Raw genomic sequence first — 22,380 nt, 5'->3', positions numbered from 1 at the left:
TGTTTTGTAATATTATTTTATTTTGTTACACTTAATACAATACCAATAATTAATAAAATGTTATTTGTCAGACTGATGTTTGTAAAGCATTAATTTATTCCATCATGGTCGGTATGAGAAAGCCACTGAGCTAGCACATACAAATAATATAACTTCTATTCCAATTATTGATTTCCACACATCTGTCATGATGTTTTACTATTTCATCGGTTATCAGACAATGTGGTGTAAAACTTCTCATCTCTGCGGTGCTTTTGGAGCGGCATATTTGTGCGGATTCTGCTCAACTTGTCCAGGTCCACCTCCACCAGCAGCATCCCTGCTTTCTCTCCTCCACAGTCACCCATCACCACACCCCAGGGGTCCACTGCCATGGTGTGGCCATAGGATGAGCGCTTTTCATGGTGCTGGCCGACCTGCGCCGCCGCCAGGACGTAGCATTGATTCTCAATGGCTCTTGCACGTAGCAGCACCTGGCAATGAAAGGTTCTTAGAGGGGGATGTATTGCATCAAGCACACGTCTCATTCTTGTTACCTCCCAGTGGGCAGCTCCAGTGACTCCAGTGAAGGCTGATGGGAACGACAGAATCTCAGCTCCATTCTTTTGGAGCGCCAGTGACAGCTCAGGAAATCTTAAATCATAGCAGATTCCCAAACCAACCTGAAAGAACAGGCAACATTCACCAGAAGGAAAGTCCATACTAGCGTGAGTGTAGGTCAGGAAAAGACACCTTGCCAACAGGAGTTTGGAACGGAGACACGAGCGCCGGTCCTGGGATGGTGAAGGCACTTTCTTTTATTGAGATGGCCTTTTCAGGATGCTCCATGTCAAACAGGTGGGACTTCCTGTAGATGGACACAATCTGACCTGTGTGAAGGAAAATGTCAAGTGCAGACAAGTGACGGAGTGGCCGTAAAAAACCCTCAGCTACCTTTGTTGTTCATGACCACATGGCTGTTGTAAATTCGCTGCTCAGCCTCCCAGGCTGGCCCTCGCTCATGGAAGCCCCCCAGAGACAGCCAGATGTCCAACTTCCTGGAACCAGGGAATGAATCTCTTGAAAACTCTTGAATCTTGAATCAAGAGCGTGACGGGAATGTACCTTTTCACAGACTTCTAAACATGTACCTGGCTATCTGAGAATACTGCATCATTGTGTGCCCCTCTAGGCTCTCCGACAGCGCCAAGGTCTCCTCCTGACTGGAGCCAATGTAGTCGAAGCCCTCAGGCAAGAACGCCATGCTGGCGCCTTGCTGTGCCGCCTCCTGCAGCAGCTTTTTGGCAGCACACAAGTTGGCCTGCTTGTCTGGAGTGGCGTTCAACTGACACACTGCAGCGAGTGACCTGCCACCGCTGGACATCCTGTATAAGGACAGCTTCATCATTCAGTTAATGAAATTCACGTTAAAAGCAATAATACTGATATTACAGTGACATGTTCTGACAATGTTTTAAGAAAAGTACTTCCATTTCGTGCAAAACACTTGACTTCTACAACCAAATTCTGTAAACCTGTTACTAGACAATAACGTCATAATAATAGCTGAAATAATGAGTACCTGTAGTGCAGCTTCACAGTCACAGCAGGAAGCGAGGAACTAACTTTTGCAAATGATCCCAAAACGGAGAAGAACATTGGTTTAAATAAACCACAGTGTCAACATTTCACTCCATGTTAAAGTTTAACTGCTATCAGCAACTATTTTTGTCACCTTTCTCATTAGTCGTCAAAAGGAAGACACACTCCCTTGTCTGTTTACATTGTTAGCTAACGCAAACGAAACTAACCAGTTTTGTTACGTGTTATTTCTGCACAGGCAATCTCACCGGCAGCCCTTCACTTCCCAGCAACACCCTTTCAAAAATGGCAGCCAACAGTAGCAACACGGGTACTAAATCAGGCACCACTAGCGGAGGTAAACAGTCCGGTCCCTCCGCCGAACAGGTACCGCCCCGTACACCCTGACCACATTGTGTCTGCTTGTTGGTTCTGATTCTGTTTCGGTAGCGCAACGTGGATCCACGGGGTGCGTAAAGTTAGCCAGTGCTAACATTAGCATCTCATCGCCATCGTCTGGCTCCAATATAGTGTTGTCACAATGAAATTCTTCAATAGATAAAGCTTCTTAATGTTTAAAAAGTTGCTGTATGGTGGATGGTTCTGGTGTCTTACTTTATGATTGTCGGCTTTTAACGTGTACAGCCGTCGTTTGTGTCCACTTAGCGTGAACGCTATTTTTATCAGTGGACACCACACGACACTCGCAAAACACTACACGTTACAAAATTTACACAAACTACTGCATCATAATTTAGCAGGTTGGCGTTAAGCATATTTTGTCATCTTCTACAACGTTGGTGCAAATTGTCTGAACAACATCAAAATGTGCATATGAATCAATGAGTGCTGTCGCGATTGGCAGGTGGTGGCAACATTTCAGAGGATGCGTCAGGAACAGCGCAGCATGGCCTCCAAAGCAGCAGAGTTAGAGATGGACATTAATGAACACAGGTGAGCTTTTACGCGTCCAACTTGGGTGGTCAGTTTAGTTTTTTTATTGTTTAACAGGGACATTAGATATAACAATACTACAAAATGTAATGTACAGGCGGTATTTGGTTTGCGACGTTTTGTGGTTATGATGCACTCTCTTAAATTAAAGGTGCTGTCACTCTTCAGCTCCAAACTACACTTTTTTTTTCAACCAAAAAATATAGGAACACCATCACCGGATAGCATATGTTACCAGTAATGGCTTAAAAGAACAAATTGAACAAATAAATGCCTATAATTGTTACGACTCTGAGATAAAATATGCATTGTTCGACCCAAATAAGAGGATTGTCATTCATCGCTGTCTGGTATTCATGTCACTATAGACATACTGTAAATGTCCGTTTGTGTGTGTGTGTGTATAGTCTCACAGACTGGATCGACAATTTAGAGTCACTTTATGGTTACATTAAATCAGGGGTGTCCAGATGTTTTCCAGCGAGAGCCACATAGTGAAAAATGAAAGAATGCAAGGGCCACGTTGATATTTTGTAAAGCAATATGCTAAGAAGTTATTTATATTTCAAGAAAAAAACGCATCTCCGCTTTGTGATATATAGGCAAAAAAGCATATAGTATCAACTTAGCTCTTTGCTCGTTTTTTCCCATTTTTGCTGTTTTTTTAGTTTTTCCAAATATTTAAACTTTCTTCATAAATAACCTTGGTCATTTTATTTTTGTAATATTATGACTTTATTCCCATAATATTCAAACTTTTCCAGTTTTTCCAGTTACAAATAAATAGCATATTTTTTTCTTCAACTCTGTGCTACTAAAATGACTTTATTTTTCCTCATAATGTTATGTGTTTGTTCTTGTAAAATTGCAACAACAAAAAAATTCTCGTTAGTATACAACTTTTTTTCTTAATATGTTGACGTTATTTTTGTAAAATTACAGCAGGTTTTTTTTCATTTTTGCAGTTTTTTTTGTAACTTTTTCAACTGTTATTTTGTAAATTTTCTTCTTGAATTTATGACCCATAATATTGTGACTTTTTCTCGTAACAACTTTTTTCGCAACCAAATTTTTCAAAAATTACAACTTTATTTTTTGTTTTATTTGTTTTTCATAATATTGTAACTTTAAAAAAACGGCTTTCTTTATAATTTCAACCTTCTGCTATGTAAATTACGTTTTCTTGTTAGATTCCATATTTGTTCTCTTGATATTTTCACTTTATTGTTGTAAAATTGTTGCTAATGTTTCCATTTTTGCTGCTGCTGTTTTTTTTTTGTTTGTTTGTTTGCTTTTGTTAGTCTGTTGTAAAAAAAAAAATACAATTTTTAACTGCTGTGGGGTGCTAATGGCCCCCGGGCCGAACTTTGGACACCTCTGCATTAAATGATAGCTCATGTGAGTAGCAAAACATTTGCAAATGGCTACTATCTGACAACAAACATGACTAATGTGCGTGTGTTTTGCGTGGCTTGCAGTGTTGGGGCGAGAATTGGGTGGAATGTACTCTTTTTTTTTTTTTTTTTTTTTTGATGGTTAGCGTCCCCATGCAGTAATCAAAAGCTTAGTTCCAACCAAAGTGGTTTCATTTGTAAATACAACAGTCACTCAAGAAGTAGTTACGTGCATGTGCCGGAAGAATACGTAGTTGCGCATAGCAACACTGATGAGCAACCCCTTGTTCTCTCTCGACAACATCCTGCCCGTCGTTATGTATCCCACGAGAGAAGTAAACTTCCCCAATCGTAGTGCACGAAGAAAAGGAAAGCCACCACCACGGAAGTGAAACCAGGCATCGCAAACATTCTCAGAAAGGGGAGAAACATTGAACACTGGCTGCATGCCTGGTCCAAGCCGATTGACTGCCACGACTATTAAGGATAAAGATTGTATCCTTGAACGTGTGACAGGATCTGCTCATAAGAGATCCACAGTGATAACTTGCATCTTTTTATGACTGTATTTTATATATCCGTGTGTTCTGTGTACAGAGTGAGTGTCTTTGGTGTTAATTGATGTTCCAACATCCACTCAAAATTGACTTTCAACGTGTTTGTAAACCGAGGACCTCCTGTACGTCTAGCTAATTTACAGTCCCTGGCCAGACACGAAATAAAATAATGATTACAAAGAAACAATAACATGAATGTGAAAGTCAGTGGCGGGCGGTCAGGGCCAGCAAAGCCTTCGCTGATGGCCTAAGCACTATCAGAAGGACTGACCTACATTTACAACTTCAATTCTAGTATTTCTTCCATGAAATTGTATTTATTCCCAGCAGTCCATGATCTTCATTTTGTAGTAGGGATGTCCCAATCCACATTTTTTGGCATGCGATCCGATTTTTTTGAAAGTGTTGCCGATCCGATCCGATACCGGATATTTTGTTTGTTTGTTTGTTTTTTTTATATTATGCTTTTGTTGCAAACATTTGTGGAACTGAATATGGTTATGAAAATAGCTCTTCAAAGCTTAAAAAATAATGCAACCAAAGTGGAAAAGGCTTCTTGAGACGTCATCTGTACTTCTGTGAAGAAGGTGTCGGACGTTTCGCTCCTCATCCGAAGAGCTTTGTCAGCGAACTAGTAAGTGCTGGTAGCCTAGGCCTTAAATACAGTAAGAGTGGGAGGAATTGGTGTGCCAACACCCGCCTCCTATTGGTTCCTTACACTAAGCCTGGGCGGAGTAGTGGTGTAATCCTTTCCTGCTATTAACACCTCCGATAAAAGGGAAGTGTCGCTCCCTGAGTTGGGTATGAACGACTCTGATACTGGCTCGTTAGCATCTATTGTTCTGGCTCGGCCCTGGCTTCACCTCATTTGCAAGACTAAGAGCTGTGGGTTTTGGTCTCAGTAACTTGCTGAACACAGGGTTCAAATTAAACCTCAAACCACCATTCCGATTCAATGATGGGTTCTGTTGTTTGACAAAAATGGCTTCCTTTACTCCTCTTTCAAACCATCTGTTTTCTTTGGCCAAAATCTTTACCTCGCTGTCCTCAAAAGAGTGATTGGTTGCTTTAAGGTGTAGATGTACTGCTGATTGAGGACCACTAGAATTGTCCCTGCGATGTTGATAAACGTCCGACACCTTCTTCACAGAAGTACAGATGACGTCTCAAGAAGTCCTTTCCTCGATGGACAACTCCTGTATGACTGAGAGCCTACACAGACGCATGCAACCAAAGTATTGCTCAATTTGCTTTTTTTTAAATTATTATTATTATTACACAGCATGGCCAACAATATTGTTAGTAGTGTTTGTGCGGTCCCTATTATACGCAACCAGCGGTTGGAGCGGCACTTCCCATGCGAGCTCCCTACACCGTGACACAGCAGTCCGGGCACAGTGAGAGGGAACTACCGCTGTAGCTATGGAGCCAAGCACACCATCCTTTGATTGGTTGATGTCTGAAAGCCTGTGCCTAACAGTAAAAGTTACCAGTGCGCTTGAACACCTCAACAGCAGCTCTTAATTGATCCTGTTCTGACTCAAAGAAAGGACACAGACACAGTGTTTTACATCGTTCTGAGTGAGTTATGTGAACAAATAAGCGAGTTTATACAGTATATGTCAGGCCAGCGAAGGGTTTGTTTGCCACTTTCACTGGAAGTCGTCAAGGCCAGTGTTTAGAAATGAGTGATGAGCGTGATGCATTTTCTAAATTTAATGCATCTCATGTTATTAGATAAATATTGATTCTGAACTGCTCGAGATGATGTTGTTTAGAGACGATCTATTGGAAGATAAAGGGTTAACTGGTTTTGTCGCACGTCTGGACTTGACATTTCTGTTTACCTACACTTGACATTGACTTCTGTGGCGTGTATTTTCACATCCAGCTTAGTCATTGACACCCTGAAGGACGTGGATCCATCCAGGAAATGCTTTCGTCTCGTCGGTGGCGTGTTGGTGGAGAGAACAGTGAAAGAGGTTTTACCGGCGTTGGAAACAAACAAAGAACAGGTCAAACATTTTAAGCTGCCAGTACATGTTGCAAATACTTTTAAAACTTCTGAGTGACTTATTAGTGACACCTTACATGACCTGAACTTGATTGGACACCTCAGGTAACCACTACATTCCATTCATTTATGCTGCTGTTAAAAGGCAACTCGAAACTGGGTGTTTCTTCTCAAGTATAGGTCAATGCAGTTACACTGTCGTATAAAGCTTGACACTCTCTTCTCGTCCCCATACAGATATCCAAAATAATTGAGTCCATCAACACAAAGATGCAGGATAAAGGGCGTGAGCTGACAGAGTACAGGGAACGCTACAACATTCGCTTGGTCGGCGAGGGTGAGGGAGAAGCACAAGGCCAATCAACGTCCTCCACCAACAGCGAAGGAAGCGGCCCGAAAAGTGGAGCGGGTGTTTTGGTTTCCTAGTTTTTGACAGTATGCTTCTATATTAGCATTTCACATATTGAGAACAGTTGCAGTTTTAACAAAAAATCTAGGTTGTAAAAAGGAATTTGCCTCCGCATTGTTGCATTTTAGTAAGGTCAGATTTTGGACCGTCAAAGTTGAAATTAAGAAAACTGATTTCACAGTGCTTCAGTGTGGTTTACAGCGATACAAGGATCAGAAAGCTGATTTGTTATTACAACCTGTAAGATTAAAGGCTCTCATGAAACACAAATGTGTGATGTTTCATTGGGGAAATGCAATAAAAGTTAGGAAGTCTATTGCTATTTGACTGTTAATTAAAAACACTCAAAGCCATGTGTGTAAAGTGGTAATTATTTAGTACCTAGGTTCCTAAAGTGGGGTACGCGTACCCCCAGGTGTACACCCATTGCAATAAGGGGTACGTGAATCAAAATGTGCCCGAATGCCTCGTGGCGCAAGGAGAACTTAGCAGAAAGGCGACACAGCACAAAGTTGGTAATTGTTCTGTCTGCATCACATGAACAAAGAAGTAAATTTGAGGATTATTTTGTACTGTAAGAGTGTATAATCTTAAAGATTTCATTTATATTCCAATCCCCGCATGGCGGAGCAGTGAAAACCTGTCGGTGTGTGCTGGGATGCCCCCTAAAATGAGGCTTTATCGTTTGTATTTTTGTACTCCAGATACTGCTTTATCATGATTGTTAAAATTTCCACTTCAATTTGATCTTAAATTCATATGCAGATTTAAACCATGGCCAGTATGAGTGGACAAAAAAAGTCAACACATTCAAACGCAAGGATACCAACATCAGACTGGAACAAAAGATATGTAGGATACTTATCTATTTATTTTGTTGTTATGAAACTTTATCAAAGTGTAACCATGCAAAATACAAAATTTTGACCCGGAAATACTATCAAATTAATAAACCAATTATGTTAAATATTTCTAAAGAGATGTACACTGTAAACACCAATATCACTTTCACCTCAGATAAATAAGTAGAACAAACTTATTTTTTTAAAAAGAGGTAATCTCACTTGAGTGTACCAAGTAAAATGTAAACATCTATTGTGATCAACTATATTGTTTTTTTTTTTTCAAGGCAATCGGTTTGCATGTTTTTTAAGTAAGGTTAACTAATGAATTTTACAGCGTAGGATGATTATTTGTCAGTGCTCATGTAAAACTTTATCAAAATGTAACCATGCAAAATACACATTTTTGACCCGGAATCACTATAAATTATGTTCAATATTTTAAGTTAATTAAGATTTAAAAAAAAAAAAAAAAGGTGTATGTTTTTCAGGTGTTCATGGCTACAGGTCAAATGTCTGAAGGTGTACGCAACTCTAAAAAGTTTGGTAACCACTGGTTTAGTAGTTAACAACAAAATACTTGGATTATTGGCCGCTATTAACGTCACAGAGCCGGCTAAAATGCCCTGCTCTTTGAGTGCAGGCATTACGGTAAGTAGCTCGCAGTGAATACGAGACAAGCGTTGAGTCCATGGTGATATTTGACATTTTTCATGACGAGCGTGGATCGTGTGTGTTGACTTCTACGAAGTCTTTATGCTGACATTCGTGTCTTCGAGCGTCAAATGAACATCTTTACTTTCAGGCAGACAAATATGCTAGGCTAGGCCGCTATGATCCGTTTAGCAATGTAGGCTACGTTAGCTCGCTCTGAACCAAGAAAGGATCCCAAACACCAGGCCATCCTCTCAGATTGGACTAGGTTCTTGTGAAATGCATCTGTGCAAGAAATGTTCTGCCTTCAGAGTGGTGCTGATTGCTCTCCTGTTGGTGGCGCTGCTGCAGCTCCTTTACTTGTCCTTTTTGTCCAAGTTTCAAAACAATCAAACAATCAAACAGCAACGGTACCGCTACTCGGAGGTCTTTGGAGTCTCTGGTCCCAGGAACATCGAACACCACGAGAAGAACTCACGCAAGGAGCGTCTGAGGTATTCTCTCTCTACCGGGGGCATCTTTGACAACAATGGACAGTACCGAGTGTACAAGAACCTTATTAAAAGCGATCAAAATCCGGCCTCCAAAGTCCTGACTTTGGCCACCCACACGACCATCAACAACCTTCACCACCTTGAAGCGCTTGTGGAGAGGTGGCAGAACCCGCTCTCAGTGGCTATCTTTGCTCACGGCCAGGATGTCAAGTTTGCCACAGCCTTGGTGTATGCGCTCAGTTTGCTGTGCCCTCATATCCAGTCCCTGGTGGACTTCCACCTGGTCTGCCTCTCAGGGGAGATGGCCAGCTTCCCCGAGCAGGACCACCAGACCTTTGCAGGCCTGGATGACTGCGCCGCCGTCTTCTCCAGGCTGGACTCTTACAGGGATAAATATAAGAACTATGCCATCAGCGGAAACATTTCCTACCCCAACAACCTTCTTCGGAACGTGGCTCGGGGGGGCGCAGAGTCCTCTTATGTCCTGGTGATAGACATGGACATGATGCCCAGTGCCGACCTGCACCGAGACTTCCTGGCCATGGTCTTGAGGCACGAGCCCGCCCCCGATCAGGTGTTCGTCTTGCCCGCCTTTGAGATCCGTCACGCCAGGAAGATGCCCGCCACCAAGGCCGAGCTGGTGCAGCTCTACCAGGTGGGCGAGGTGCGGCCGTTTTACGAAGAGCTGTGTCCTCGCTGCCAAGGCCCTACTAATTACTCGCGGTGGATCAACGGCCACGTCCGAGGCAATGACGCCCTGGAGGTGGCCTACACGCTCACCTGGACCGTTCCCTGGGAGCCGTTCTACATCGGCTCGCGTGGCGTTCCGCTCTACGACGAGGGCTTCAAACAGTATGGCTTCAACCGAATCAGCCAGGTTGGTTCCTCTTTGCTTTTTTTCACATTTTGCCTTCTCGTGTCCACTTTGGATCTCTGCACATGCTCATGGTTGGTCTTTGGCAGGCCTGTGAGCTCCATGTGGCCGGCTACCGCTTCTCTGTGCTGAGCTCGGCCTTCCTGGTCCACCGCGGCTTCAAGATCCAGGGCGAGTTCCACGCCAGGAAGGAGGAGGAGAACAAACGCAACCGGCTTCTGTTTCGCAGCTTCAAAGAGGCTCTGAAGAGCAAATATCCATCTTCTAGCAGGAGATGCTGAAAAGACTCGCTCGGGTTCAGGTGGTCCACTTTCCTGAATAACATTTCGGTCAGTGACGCCAGCGGCCACCAGATGGCAGCAGGCGCCTTGGCTTTGACTTCGGTGCTGTTGACAGTGCATGTGATGTGCTGAAACATTGGCCCCGCCCCCTTAGCAGAGGCTCAAATCACTGACATACGACGAAATGCTTTTCTCTTCACTGCTAGCGCGACTAAATCAGAGATCTTCACTGTCTTTGTCAGCCTGCCTCGTTAGCATCCAAGTAGCATCTGTAGCGCCTGAGCCTTTGTTGTCATTTCTTCACAGTATTTATTGTCAAGTCATTTGGTTATTTATTGTTACATCGCACTGATTTCTATTTATTTGGGGTTTGTACTGTTCTTAATAAAGCTACAGGAGGACAACCACCAAGTCATCTTATTTTACAGATGTATCTAAACCCTTCTAATTCTGAGATTTTGGAACAAAGCACCCAAAACAGTCATACCCAAAGTAAATATAAAGCTGTCCTTGAACCATGTGGAGTAGAGGCATGGATTTCTTTTTTTTTTTTAAAGCTAACAAGCTGAATTTTTCTCCCCAACAATCAGAATCTGTGTAAATCAGGGGTGTACAAAGTGCGTTCCTTTGGCTATTTTCGACCTGAAGCTAATTCATTATTGGTCCTTGGCATATTAATAAAACATTTTAAAAGTGTAAGTAAAGACTAATTTGCTCTGACACCGATAACACAAAATTAAGATGTGGATGTTTTGTTCAGATAAAAAGTTAGGGATATTATGCTTTCTAAACTTTTGAATGTGTTTTCAAACTGTTGAACGTGTCAGTACTCTCTGCACACCTTGCTGTTCTCTAACGAGCTGAGCAGCAAAATTCACAACAGGTGACTTCATGATTATTGAACAGGTTTGCCCTAGGATGGCCACAATAAAAGGCCACTCCAAAATGTGCAGTTTTACCGTATTGGGTGGTGTGGACCAGAAAACCAGTCATTATGGTGTGACCATAATTTGTCTCACGCAGTGCAATACGTCTCCTTCGCATCAAATTCCGTTTTACTAAACGGAGTGGAACAATGGTTGCCATTACTGACGCAAAAAAAACCCTCGTCAATGCTCTCCTTATAAGCCCACGCTGTTCAATAGCGTGGTTATTTGTTTACACAAATTGGCACCAAAACAACCTGTCAGACCAATGACAGCCACAAATCCATAAACTGAGTTACACGATACTGCACAAAGCCAGTTCTCGGCTTTGTGCAGTATCGTTTAACACATTTAACACATTTTAGTCGTGACACTCGGCTCAAAAAGTGAGCAAATGTAGCATGTTCCCTCGAATGAAAATCTGAGGATTTCATCAGGGAATGAACATCAGTGTGATCTTGGAAAAAGCCGCTCCCGTCGTAGTGCTGCCTGAATTATTCTTGTGCCCAGGTCCACCGGGTTCTCAACAAATGGTGACGGCATCTCCAAATGAGTTACTCAGTGAAACAGGAGCGCTTTTATAGCCAATTTTAAGATGAAAGTCCGGACATACAGTAATCTGTTTGGCACCAGGTTATGAGTTTAGCCTAAGTTACCATGGTCATAATGCTGCGTTAAAAAAGAGCCGCCCGCCTTCGTAGTACAGGCAAGCCTGGCTTTAGACTCAACAGATCTTGATACTCCATTAAACTCGCTTCGCAGTACAGTACACCCCTCAGGGCAGAAAAGTTGCAAATGGTGCTTTCCGAGCAAATTTATGTGATCTGTAAAAACACAACCTGACGTGAGAATGTGAGCACCAGTCCAGTTAGGAGACATGCATTAGTCAAGTATGTCATCAATACCAAAACTTGTCTTACCACAGCCTCTATTAGTGTGGATCGTGTCAGGGCCGTTTGCATAAAGTTACTCTGGATAGCATTTGTTTGTTTTGTAGTTTGATTCAATAAATTTGGTTCCCAATAATAATTATACGGTAATCCATACTTCCATCCCATCCGTTTTCTATAGCGCTTGTCCTCACTATGGTCACAGGTAAGCTGGAGCCTTTCCTAGCTGACTTGGGGTGAGACATGGGTTACTCTGGACTGTTTGTCAGCCAATCACAGGGCACATGCAGTATAGAAACCTATTCACACTCACATTCACACCTACGGACAATTTAGAGTATCCAGTGAACCTAACACGCATATTTTTGGGATGTGAGGGGAAGCCGTAGTACCCATGCACACACGCGGAGAACAGACAAACTCCACACAGCGATGTTCCAACGGAGATACAAACCGACATGCCAGTGGTGTGCAGTCAGGGCCAGCAAGGCCTTCTCTGCTGTTTTTTTTTTTTTTGCACCAATCAGACTTCAGATTCGCCTCTCAGTGACATGGCCATGTTTTTGTCCTCTGATAAGTTGATCACAGCAAAACTGTTCATCAAGCCAAGTTACGCCCACAATGGCTGACTAAGGAGAAGATGACATCACTGGTGAGTAGATGAATTTTATTTAAAAGTTTTAGGTTTAGGACCGATAGTGGAGCTCCACCTCTGAGTGCACATGTGCAGAAGCCATGCAATGCAAAAGTGGAAAAACAAAGCAAAAACCCATAATGTCAAGAAAAATTCTGGCCGGACAAGTCCCCCACTGAAGGCCAAGGTACCAAATGCACCGCCCGCCACTGCCACATGCTAACCACAAGACCACTGTGCGGCTAATAATTAGAATATTCCTAATATTTCCATGATGCTCATGTCAGCATCCACCTTTAAAATAAGCAGGTTTTACTATATTCATTGTAATCTAAAATGTTGCATCAATTAGATAAAATGTAAAACATGCTCGCTAAAAATGAAACTATTTTTTTGCGGCAAGTGTCACACCATTGACAGTGGACGTAGCATGCTGCCACCTGTCATCTTTCTCTTTTTCTCTTCTCTCTGTGAAATGTTGCATTCATGAGCCACTTTGCATTGACCTTCTATGGTGAAGTTGAGGCGTGGAGAGCGCGAAACGTGAGGTGCGGTTACATGCGCACATTTCTACTCCAAATAAAACGCAAATTGAGTGAAGGTGTGCGTGAGCTATGGTTTTATAAGTCTGACTATTTTTGTGTGTATGCAGATTTTGGGTTTCTGGCCCACAGAGACTTTTACTCAGAATTCCACATACAGTTTTATAGATGAGATCCCTGGTGTGGTTACACGTGTTCTGCGGTTGTGAGGATGGTTGGGTATACTGCCAAATTCTTGGAGACGGCTTATGGTAGCAATACGAACAGTCAATTCATGGACAACAGCTCTGGTGGACAATCCTGCAGTCAGTATGCTTATTGCACGCTCCCTCCGCACTTGCAACTAGCAATCTGTGGCATGGTCCAGTGTGATGAAACTGTACATTTTGGAGTGGCCTTTTGTTGTGGCCAGGCTTAGGCACACCTGTGCAATAATCATCTTGACATGTCACACCTGTTAGGTGGATGGATCATCTCAGCAAAAAAAAAGTGCTCATTAACACAGATTTAGACAGATTTGTGAACAATACATGAGGGAAATGCGACTTTTGTGTCCATAGAGCAAGTTTGAGATCGTTTGAGCTCAGCTCATGAAAAATGGGAGCAAAAACAAAAGTGTTGTGTTTATCTTTTTGTTGAATGTAGTGGGGGGTATGGACTAGAAAACACAACGGGCCATGGCTTCAATCTGTCAATCTGACAATGATACTATAAAAATGGAGTATTTGCAAAGGTTTTTGTGAGATAGCGTCAGGTGTTTCAAAGGTTAACTACTGCACCATTGCCAGTGTAACACGGCCATTTTTGTCTGACTTTATTCTGCTTCGCCATGAAAATATTAAATGATCCACCAGTAGGCCAGCTAGGGGTTAATGATTGAATTTACATGGGCTGACAAGTCGCTCGCTCCGCCCACTTGACACATTAGCCTGTGGTGTAACGAGGCTTAGATAGGCTTTTAAAGACACCCCAGCAATGATGATTAGCAAGGGGATGTCAGGCCAACATCCAATGAAAAGCTGCTCTTTAAAATTAAAGCGTGCAGACTTGAAGAGATAATCTGTCAAACGTGTCCATTTAGTTGAACCATTTTGCTTTGAAACAACTATCAGCATGTTCACTGTTAACAAGCGAGACGGACATGTGCCACCAGCAGGGACGCCCAGCATCATGAGCGACTCCACACCCGTTTTGGCTTTGTCTGGTTCAACTTTTGCTTTCCAGTTAAAATGAGGATTGTTTGCAAGCATAACACAGTGCTGGCGAGCTTTTAGCGTGAGAGCGTGCACACGTTGGCGTTGTTGTTGATAAAGTGGCAGAAGGCAACTGGTGTGGATCAGAACAGGTTTGCTGGATCAAATTGGGTTTTATCTCCACGGGCTTATCTGGGTCACAGAGCTTTACGCCAAAAGCAATTAGGGCCGTCCTCTCCTGTGCGGCCTAGCAGGAGGCCACCTCCCGCCAACTCGACCCGAGAGAGCAGCTCCGGGCGGGGGGAGGCATGAACATGTCGGCGCTCCTTGTGGGTCAGAGATGAAGGAGTCACACTGATCCAACTTCTCTGTGACTCCATGTTGTTTTTAGGACTTCTCTCTGTCATTGTTGTGTTTTATTTTGGCATCTTGTCTCGTTTGAGCTCTGTGTGCACCAAACCACAACACAACAAGCTCTCCAACACGCCTGTGTTGACTTAAAACAAGTGAGGGCTTAGCCGCCATCAACAAGGTTCTCACCTTCCAAAGCTTCGGCAGGCTGGACGCATTTTAAACGTGTATATCAGGCCCAGACGGGCCAGGCTGGAGGACAGCAGTAATGAGACGTGACTCTGTCCGGGGGAGAGAAAAGGAGGCCTAATCCTTCTCACCACACTAACACCTCTTAGCCTACCACCCCTGCTGTCACACCATCTCAGCAACACACACACACGCGCACACACACGCACACACACACACACACACACACCCAGGTGAGGATGCCTCGGACCAAGTGGTCTTGCAGACGTGCATGTCATGCTTCATGCTGTGCTGCTGGCAACACTATAACACACACACACACACGCACGTACACACCAGTACAAAGCATATGTTCTTAGACACACACACACACACACACACAGATCGATGCACTAATACACATGCAGCTATGATACAATGATGTTTGCACAACACTAAGTGGCTGCATGCCAACACTGGCCATCATGTCTTCCTTTTAAAAAGCGAATATGCACTCTCTCTGGAGGCCTCGTACACAAGCTGAAGCCGGACCAAAGTTTTATTTGCACTGCCTGCCAGAGTGTGTTAGCTGAGCAGCGAGTCAGTGTGACGAGACTCAAGCGTCCTCAGCTAACACTTTATGTACTCTCATCGTTGGCTTTGGCTTTTAACCAAAGCAGAGGCTGTGTGTGTCCTAACTTACAGTTAAGTTGAAATAATGGCGGCTGAGTGAACAGAAGACGTGGGTAGCTATTGCAATCATCATTTCTGCTAGGAATTGAAATGTTCTGATGGAAGTAATCCATTTGAGACATAGCATCAGTTAGTGCTTAATGCTTAATAATTGCGTCAGTATACTTCAATAAGTATAATGTGTACACTGTGTACTTTGTTCCTGAGTGTGTGAATTTTGATGGCAACTGCTGAGGGTGGTAAGTGTCCATCAGTGCACACTCATCATTTTGAGAGATTTGAGTGCAACATCAAGGTACTGACACTGCACTGCATTTTACTGTACTTCTCAGTGTGAACGCACTTACTGTATGCACTCAAAAGACTAAGTGTAAGTGTGGAAGTGCAACACTATAATAGTATCATCTCCATCACTTATTACTGATGATATTTTGTGTTAAATGAGTTGTGGTCTTTCATCTTTAGGCGTACGTTGACGCTTTCCACGGCTGCACACTTTTCCTTCTCCTGTGCACCACAACAACACATACTTTTGTCAAATGTCCACTTGTTGTATCTTCCTGCAGTGACGATGTGAGGATTTCCCCTTGAGAGCACTAAATGGGTCATGTGCAACCCCGCCCCCGGCCTTCCTGACCGCCATTTTTGTCACAGAATCCTCAAATCTCTTGGGAGGATTGTTGGACAGGACGCTAAGGCCCTGCTCGGCACCTGTCAGTCTTACACGGCCTTCCCGCTCAGATAGACAAACAATCCCGCTTGACAGCTGAGTGCTCTTCCCGTCGAGGCCGCGGAGGCGTCTGCAGCACAGGCCGACCCAGCTCGGCCCGTCCACAGAGGATCAGGGTGAGCTAAGACACCAAAGCAGGAATTAATGAGCATTATGCTCTTAGGTAAGAATAAGTCCCACCTTTAATCCTGGGCCATTCCTAAACAACTCTACTAACACCTGTTACATGGACACACGCTTCATGTGTTCATGCCGCACTCATTCATGCTCCAGAAGAAGGAAGTCACCGTTACATTTTTCAGAACATTCTGAACATGCACCCAAAAAGCTGCAAGGGGATTAATGCAAAATATCAATTAATTCAAATGAACCTCATTGGGCAAAATATCAATGTATTGCTTTAGCTTGTACTGCAGCCAGTACAAGCTAGAGGCGTTAGCATGCATGTAACCACAACAACCAAGCCACCCTGACTTATGTCATGTTCACTAACGCTGGCGAGCGGCAGGGCCTCCAACAGTCAGTGCGAGCCGTGTCAGCAAACAGAACAGCAATAATCCGCTGCTATTTTTTAAAAGGTGAGCTTTGGGTAAGCTGATCCCTCAAACAGCAAGCATGATAGCGGCTGCCCTGTCATGTTACTGTATGTCTTCTACTACATCCAACATGGCCGCTGTCACATGACCAACACATGAAAACATGACCTGTGACCTAGGTGAAGTATTCAGTCACCTATGTGTGTTGACTGAGAAGAACCATGGTGGTGGGGGGTGGCGTCTTCGTGTACGTGTGGGGTGAGGCGTTAAACTAACGCTCAGTGTCTTATGGGGGGGTGAGGGGACCTGTCTGAGAGGATACTGCTATTGAGTTGCAAATGAGCTTGTAATTAGCGCTTACACATTTGCCTGCAGGGAATTACTCTGTGTGTGTGTGTGTGTGTGGAAGCCATTTTCTCTGCCACGGTGTTAAGCAGATAATACTAATTACTTCTCCTCCCAATGGCTTGTTAATTGTGTTCACTGTGGATTTATACAGCATGCTAAGACCCCCATCTCACACACACACACACACACACACACACACACACACACACACAATCAACAGGTCATTTTTAGAAGGCTTGACTTTAAGCCACAAATTCATTATGCCAGGTGGGCTTCCACACACACGCACGCACGCGCAGACGCACACACAGAGGCGGGTAACCAGTAACGTGCAGATGTTCCAGTGATGTCAATCCTCTTTGCGGATCATCCTCCTTCACCTGACGGCGACCTTCCGCGTGTATCGACGTGTAACAGGCGACGTATGATCATGACAGCTCTGAAGGCCAACGTGGTGACGTATTCTTCGTGTCCCCCCAACCCCCCCCCCCCCCCCCGCCCCATCCTGAGGCTAATGACCCAAACAAGCTGATGAGCCAGTCACCTCTGTCCACAGCACCCCCCGCTAAGAGGTTAATGGTCGAGCCCAATAATCCTTCTCCAAACATGCCCTGAGATGCTAATTGCGTCCCGCTATAAATACCGCCTGACTCCTGGTCCGCTTTCTTCACCGTGGCCACCAGGACCTGCTGTCACATCGTAGAAGACCCGGGTGAGGTGGCACCTTTTGGACGCGCACCTGGACTCATGTTTCCACTACCCATGTTTACACCGGACCAGGTGGCCCGGGTGTGCGAGAACCTGGAGGAGACTGGCGACATGGAGCGCCTTGGTCGGTTCCTCTGGTCCCTTCCCGCCGCCGTGCCGGGCTCCGCCGTGGAGGCACTGAATCGGCACGAATCGGTGATGCGCGCCCGAGCCCTAGTGGCCTTCCACGGGGGGAACTTCGAGGCTCTGTACCAGATCTTGCAGAGTCACCGCTTCACACGGGAGTCTCACGCCAAGCTGCAGGACCTGTGGCTGGACGCGCACTACAGGGAGGCCGAGAGGCTCCGGGGCCGACCCCTCGGCCCGGTGGAGAAGTACCGGATCCGCAAGAAGTTCCCTTTGCCCCGAACTATCTGGGACGGCGAGCAGAAGACTCACTGCTTTAAGGTAACATAGGTGACACATTCAAGTTGGAACACTGAACAGGAGATCGTGATTTTTGTGTTAGGAGATACAAGAAAAAAACTTTTATTTTGACATCAGTCTTCACTTGTCTGAGCGTCAACGCCGCCGTGTGGCTGGATTAGGTATTGCTGTAAGCTGCTAAAAACATTATCCAATTTAGTGGATCGACTCTGACTTGGAAGTAAATCTTCCAACAATATCAGTCTAAGACGATTATGATATGGGAATTATAGGATGATATCAGGCACACCCTGTGTCCTCGTGTCTCCAGGAGAGGACCCGCAGCTTGCTGAGAGAGTGGTACCTCCAAGATCCTTACCCCAACCCTTCCAGGAAGAGACATCTGGCCCAGGCCACAGGACTCACGCCCACTCAGGTCGGCAACTGGTTCAAGAACCGGCGCCAGCGAGACCGCGCCGCATCTGCCAAAAACAGGTGAGTCAAAGCGAGCGTCCAATAATGGTTTGTGTTACGACACCGTTTACGACTTCAGGGTTTGTTTTTTGTTCCATCCAGACTGCAGCAGGATCCCGCCCTCCTCCCCTCTGGGGATGCCTCGCTTCAGGAGTGCCGCCCCAACTTATTGGCGCCCTCCCCTCGCCACCTGGGCAGCCCTGAGGCCAGCGACTGCAGCACGGGGACCGAGCACAGGGGGGCCGGCGCCTCCACTCCTGAGATCTCCGTCAGCAGCGACAGCGAGTTTGAGTCCTGAGATGGCGAACGGCTTTGAGGATGGGATGTACGCACCCTAGAGACACTGTGCACGTGCTGGTGCTACCTCTGCCAGGACGTGGAGCGCACCGCCATGAGAGGACTGTGGCGTCACAAACGCAAACATGTCACGCACTTAACAAGAATGGTGACCTCGGCTGTTGACCTTGACAGCAGTATAGTAGAAGACTTTCTAAAAAAAAAGAATCTTTAGAAGAAATCTTCCATGTTGACGTATTCTTTGGTGAGCATGTGCGCAGTCAACATGTCGCTGCCTTAAAGGAACCCAGGGCATCACGTCACATCACCTCACATTACGTCACGGGCACGTCATCATGTCACTTCACCTCACGTCACCTCATGTCATTCCACGCCATGTCACGTCAAGTCACGTGCGCCAGCCATGTTTTGCCATGCCAACAAAAGCAGCAAATGTGATTGGCTGGGCTCATCAGGGGTGCGTGCGTGATCGCTCTCGCTAGTGCCTCCGACTTCACAGACTGCATTTTAATGAAAGACGAAGGTTTGTTAATAAATAAAAGTATTTTTATCCAAAGTCACGCTGTGTGTGTTTGATCTCACCTGAAACATGAGGACAAGGCAGGATGGGTGTCGTACGGTAGGTGGGCTCCGGCTGAGTAGCCCCACCCACAGTTTCTCAGCCAGGTGTGCAGGCTGCAGACGTGGTGAGCTGTTGACGCATCAACATGGACTCTGAGGGCAGGAGAGTGGTGGTCTGCGACAACGGGACAGGGGTAGGTTAAACGACATCACCACTTTCTGTGTATTGTAGAATTTACTGCATGATGTTCCCAGACATTTTTGGATCAAGGTGGCCAGGTTGGGAATGTGTGAGCCTGTCCAGACTCGTTGCTCTCCAACGCTGCCATACAAGGCTGTGAGGTTCTCAGCTCAGCAGCCATTGGCTATGAGTCAGGAAGTGACATATCAGGAGGGGCTTTCGGCCTCTCCACAAAAACTGCAAAGTTGGAAAATGGAATGGAATGTGCTACAGGCCCTCAGGCAGAGGAGGAACACGTTTATGTTCAAATGTTGAAGAGGGTCAAAGTGATGCAGATTAAAGTGCAGCTGGATTAATAAACTGAATGGAAGTATTTAGCAATCACGTGCGGGATTAATGTGCTTCTCGTTTCCCTCTGCAGTTTGTCAAGTGTGGCTTTGCTGGATCCAACTTCCCAGACCACATCTTTCCAGCCATGGTGGGTCGCCCGGTCATCCGTTCCACCACCAAAGTGGGCAACATCGAGATCAAAGTAGGAAATTCAAATGAAACGTGTTTCAAAGTAAAGGCACGTCAATTATCCACATTGTTGTGACTCATTTTTCTTCTCGTCTTTCCACATCCTCACCCTCAGGACCTGATGGTGGGTGAGGAAGCTAGCGAGTGCCGTTCGCTGCTTGAGGTGTCCTACCCCATGGAGAATGGGATGGTGCGCTGCTGGGATGACATGCTCCACCTGTGGGACCACACCTTCGGTCCAGAGCGACTGGATATTGAACCGTCTCAATGCAAGGTACCAAAGAGACGAGCCTGTAAGAAAGGGGAGGCGGGTGTCACTTTTAAAGAGGTGACCTTGTTGGAATCTTTCCGTGGAGCAGATTCTGCTGACGGAACCGCCCATGAACCCAACCAAAAACCGTGAGAAGATCGCTGAGGTCATGTTTGAGAAGTACCAGTTCCACGGCATCTACGTGGCCATCCAGGCCGTGCTCACGCTCTACGCTCAAGGTGCGAGCAGTTGCCGGGAACATACAACCATTGCCAGCACAAGTTTACAAAATAAAAGACCTGCCTGACTTCTGCCAACAGGTCTTCTAACAGGGGTGGTCGTGGACTCAGGGGATGGAGTTACTCATATCTGTCCGGTGTACGAAGGCTTCTCCTTGCCGCACCTGACCCGTAGGCTGGACATCGCCGGGCGTGACATCACCCGTTACCTCATCAAGGTGTGTGAAGCTGCGCGGCCTGATTAAAGGTAAGCGGTGACGTCACATGACCTACTTTGTGACCTCAGTTGTTGCTGCTGCGCGGCTACGCCTTCAACCACTCGGCCGACTTCGAGACAGTGCGCATGCTGAAGGAGAAGCTGTGCTACGTAGGGTACAACGTGGAGCAGGAGCAGCGCCTCGCTACAGAAACCACCTACCTGGTGGAGTCCTACACGGTAGGTCGGATCCAACTTTCCCATCGCACTTCGTTTGATAGTCCAGTCAGCGCCACTTGGAAGTCGCTTTTGCAAAATCAAATGCGTTTAAATGTGGCCGCAGCTCCCTGACGGCCGGCAGGTAATGGTAGGAGGTGAGAGGTTTGGCGCCCCGGAAGCACTCTTCCAGCCTCACCTGATCAACGTGGAGGGAGCGGGCGTGGCCGAGCTTCTCTTCAACACCATCCAGGCTGCTGACATTGACCTCAGGTGGGCGTGGTTTTGTGAGCTCGCCGTAATGTGACTAAGACATGTTTGTGTTCGCAGGGCCGACTTCTATAAACACATTGTCCTGTCCGGGGGGAGCACCATGTACCCCGGCCTCCCTTCCAGACTGGAGCGGGAGATCAAGCAGCTCTACCTAGAGAGAGTTCTGGACGGAGACACGCAAAAGTTGGCCGTAAGAACGCACATGACGATAGCAACACAGTGAAGGTGCGTGTGTTCTCAGTCGCTGTCTTCACCTCTGCAGAAGTTTAAGATTCGCATCGAGGACCCCCCACGCCGCAAACACATGGTGTTCCTGGGTGGTGCCGTGCTTGCCAACATCATGAAGGACAAGGACTCCTTCTGGCTGAGCAGGGCCGAGTACCTGGAGAGCGGCCTTGGCGTGCTGCAAAAACTGGGAGGCGGAGTCAGATAAAGCCATGCCCATATTGTCATAAGCAACACAGTGATCTGTTTTTGTCTCTTTTATCTTTTGTAAGTTTTTTTAAGGTTTAAAAGCAAGGTGCTTTTAAATAAAGTTTATAAAGTGTAAAAAAATGTTTCCATTGCACCAATAAATATTCTGTTCACTAAGTTGCCACTGAGAAACTCTGATTGGCTCAGAACTTCTGCCACAAGTCCAACAACAGAGCTCCTGATTGGCTGACATCAATCCAATATGGCTACCACCACTTATCACCTGAAAGCACCCAAAGTTGTTTGGTCTGTAAATACCAGGGATGAAACGCACATTTGTCGTCTTTTAAGAATTTATAAATGCCACAAAGTGACACATAAGAGGCCAATTCCAATAACCACAAAGAGAACGACTGGGTAGGTAGACAAGCTGTGCTGCAGGACACTTTTCAAAATAAGTCCTCGTTTTTGGATTATTAATCAACATAGACGAGTGTCCTTAAAATGTGTGCTTAATATCAGTGGTTCTCAACTGGTTTAGCTGCGGGACCCACCACCACCCTTCAATGACAAGCGGCAACCCACATTTTTTAACCTAAACTT

General features: G+C 45.5%; 5 protein-coding genes across 9 annotated transcripts; 4 read left to right on the top strand and 1 right to left on the bottom strand.

Moving 5' to 3' along the window:
• Positions 1-78: 78 nt before the first annotated feature.
• nit1 (nitrilase 1) lies at positions 79-2,033 on the bottom strand. Of its 5 annotated transcripts, none has more exons than XM_054752771.1 (7): positions 1,715-2,033; positions 1,562-1,604; positions 1,131-1,378; positions 934-1,037; positions 733-869; positions 537-662; positions 79-473 (listed from the first exon to the last, which is right to left on the bottom strand). In XM_054752771.1, the coding sequence occupies exons 3-7, from the start codon at positions 1,361-1,363 to the stop codon at positions 204-206; spliced, it is 870 nt and encodes a 289-aa protein (XP_054608746.1). In that variant the 5' UTR covers positions 1,364-1,378; positions 1,562-1,604; positions 1,715-2,033; the 3' UTR covers positions 79-203. The 5 variants fall into 5 exon arrangements, with proteins under 5 accessions (XP_054608746.1, XP_054608743.1, XP_054608742.1 ...); XM_054752768.1 differs by having other exon boundaries at positions 1,131-1,364; XM_054752767.1 differs by having other exon boundaries at positions 1,562-1,600.
• On the top strand, positions 1,806-7,241 carry pfdn2 (prefoldin subunit 2). Its single transcript, XM_054752772.1, has 4 exons — positions 1,806-1,947; positions 2,426-2,514; positions 6,357-6,480; positions 6,717-7,241. Exons 1-4 carry the CDS (start codon positions 1,867-1,869, stop codon positions 6,903-6,905), a joined length of 483 nt encoding a protein of 160 aa, XP_054608747.1. The 5' UTR covers positions 1,806-1,866; the 3' UTR covers positions 6,906-7,241.
• Positions 7,242-8,378: 1,137 nt separating this feature from the next.
• b4gat1 (beta-1,4-glucuronyltransferase 1) lies at positions 8,379-10,688 on the top strand. The gene is made up of 2 exons (XM_054752810.1): positions 8,379-9,755; positions 9,842-10,688. Exons 1-2 carry the CDS (start codon positions 8,664-8,666, stop codon positions 10,031-10,033), a joined length of 1,284 nt encoding a protein of 427 aa, XP_054608785.1. The 5' UTR covers positions 8,379-8,663; the 3' UTR covers positions 10,034-10,688.
• Positions 10,689-17,691: 7,003 nt separating this feature from the next.
• On the top strand, positions 17,692-19,484 carry six7 (SIX homeobox 7). Its single transcript, XM_054752622.1, has 3 exons — positions 17,692-18,199; positions 18,489-18,652; positions 18,734-19,484. Exons 1-3 carry the CDS (start codon positions 17,792-17,794, stop codon positions 18,927-18,929), a joined length of 768 nt encoding a protein of 255 aa, XP_054608597.1. The 5' UTR covers positions 17,692-17,791; the 3' UTR covers positions 18,930-19,484.
• Position 19,485: 1 nt separating this feature from the next.
• On the top strand, positions 19,486-21,943 carry zgc:101810 (uncharacterized protein LOC493612 homolog). The gene is made up of 9 exons (XM_054752621.1): positions 19,486-19,683; positions 20,092-20,202; positions 20,305-20,463; positions 20,549-20,678; positions 20,760-20,896; positions 20,965-21,114; positions 21,218-21,363; positions 21,421-21,553; positions 21,626-21,943. The coding sequence occupies exons 1-9, from the start codon at positions 19,636-19,638 to the stop codon at positions 21,794-21,796; spliced, it is 1,185 nt and encodes a 394-aa protein (XP_054608596.1). The 5' UTR covers positions 19,486-19,635; the 3' UTR covers positions 21,797-21,943.
• Positions 21,944-22,380: the final 437 nt, after the last annotated feature.

The sequence above is a fragment of the Dunckerocampus dactyliophorus genome, chromosome 15 (genome assembly GCF_027744805.1).
Source record: "Dunckerocampus dactyliophorus isolate RoL2022-P2 chromosome 15, RoL_Ddac_1.1, whole genome shotgun sequence".
Classification (NCBI taxonomy): domain Eukaryota; kingdom Metazoa; phylum Chordata; class Actinopteri; order Syngnathiformes; family Syngnathidae; genus Dunckerocampus; species Dunckerocampus dactyliophorus.
Note: the sequence above shows the minus strand (reverse complement) of the source record. Positions and strands in the feature narration are given on the sequence as shown.

Bases quoted from the DNA above. Each gene is read 5' to 3' on its own strand.
- nit1 (XM_054752766.1), bottom strand. From the start codon at position 1,638: ATGTTCTTCTCCGTTTTGGGATCATTTGCAAAAGTTAGTTCCTCGCTT. The intron at 1,365-1,561 runs GTACTCATTATT...GTCCTTATACAG, and splicing joins ACTGTGAAGCTGCACTACAG to GATGTCCAGCGGTGGCAGGT. The intron at 663-732 runs GTGTCTTTTCCT...CTGTTCTTTCAG, and splicing joins TCCAAACTCCTGTTGGCAAG to GTTGGTTTGGGAATCTGCTA.
- pfdn2 (XM_054752772.1), top strand. From the start codon at position 1,867: ATGGCAGCCAACAGTAGCAACACGGGTACTAAATCAGGCACCACTAGC. The intron at 2,515-6,356 runs GTGAGCTTTTAC...TTTCACATCCAG, and splicing joins ATGGACATTAATGAACACAG to CTTAGTCATTGACACCCTGA. The intron at 6,481-6,716 runs GTCAAACATTTT...GTCCCCATACAG, and splicing joins TGGAAACAAACAAAGAACAG to ATATCCAAAATAATTGAGTC.
- b4gat1 (XM_054752810.1), top strand. From the start codon at position 8,664: ATGCATCTGTGCAAGAAATGTTCTGCCTTCAGAGTGGTGCTGATTGCT. The intron at 9,756-9,841 runs GTTGGTTCCTCT...GGTCTTTGGCAG, and splicing joins GCTTCAACCGAATCAGCCAG to GCCTGTGAGCTCCATGTGGC.
- six7 (XM_054752622.1), top strand. From the start codon at position 17,792: ATGTTTCCACTACCCATGTTTACACCGGACCAGGTGGCCCGGGTGTGC. The intron at 18,200-18,488 runs GTAACATAGGTG...TCGTGTCTCCAG, and splicing joins AGAAGACTCACTGCTTTAAG to GAGAGGACCCGCAGCTTGCT. The intron at 18,653-18,733 runs GTGAGTCAAAGC...TGTTCCATCCAG, and splicing joins GCCGCATCTGCCAAAAACAG to ACTGCAGCAGGATCCCGCCC.
- zgc:101810 (XM_054752621.1), top strand. From the start codon at position 19,636: ATGGACTCTGAGGGCAGGAGAGTGGTGGTCTGCGACAACGGGACAGGG. The intron at 21,364-21,420 runs GTGGGCGTGGTT...TTGTGTTCGCAG, and splicing joins GCTGCTGACATTGACCTCAG to GGCCGACTTCTATAAACACA. The intron at 21,554-21,625 runs GTAAGAACGCAC...TCACCTCTGCAG, and splicing joins GAGACACGCAAAAGTTGGCC to AAGTTTAAGATTCGCATCGA.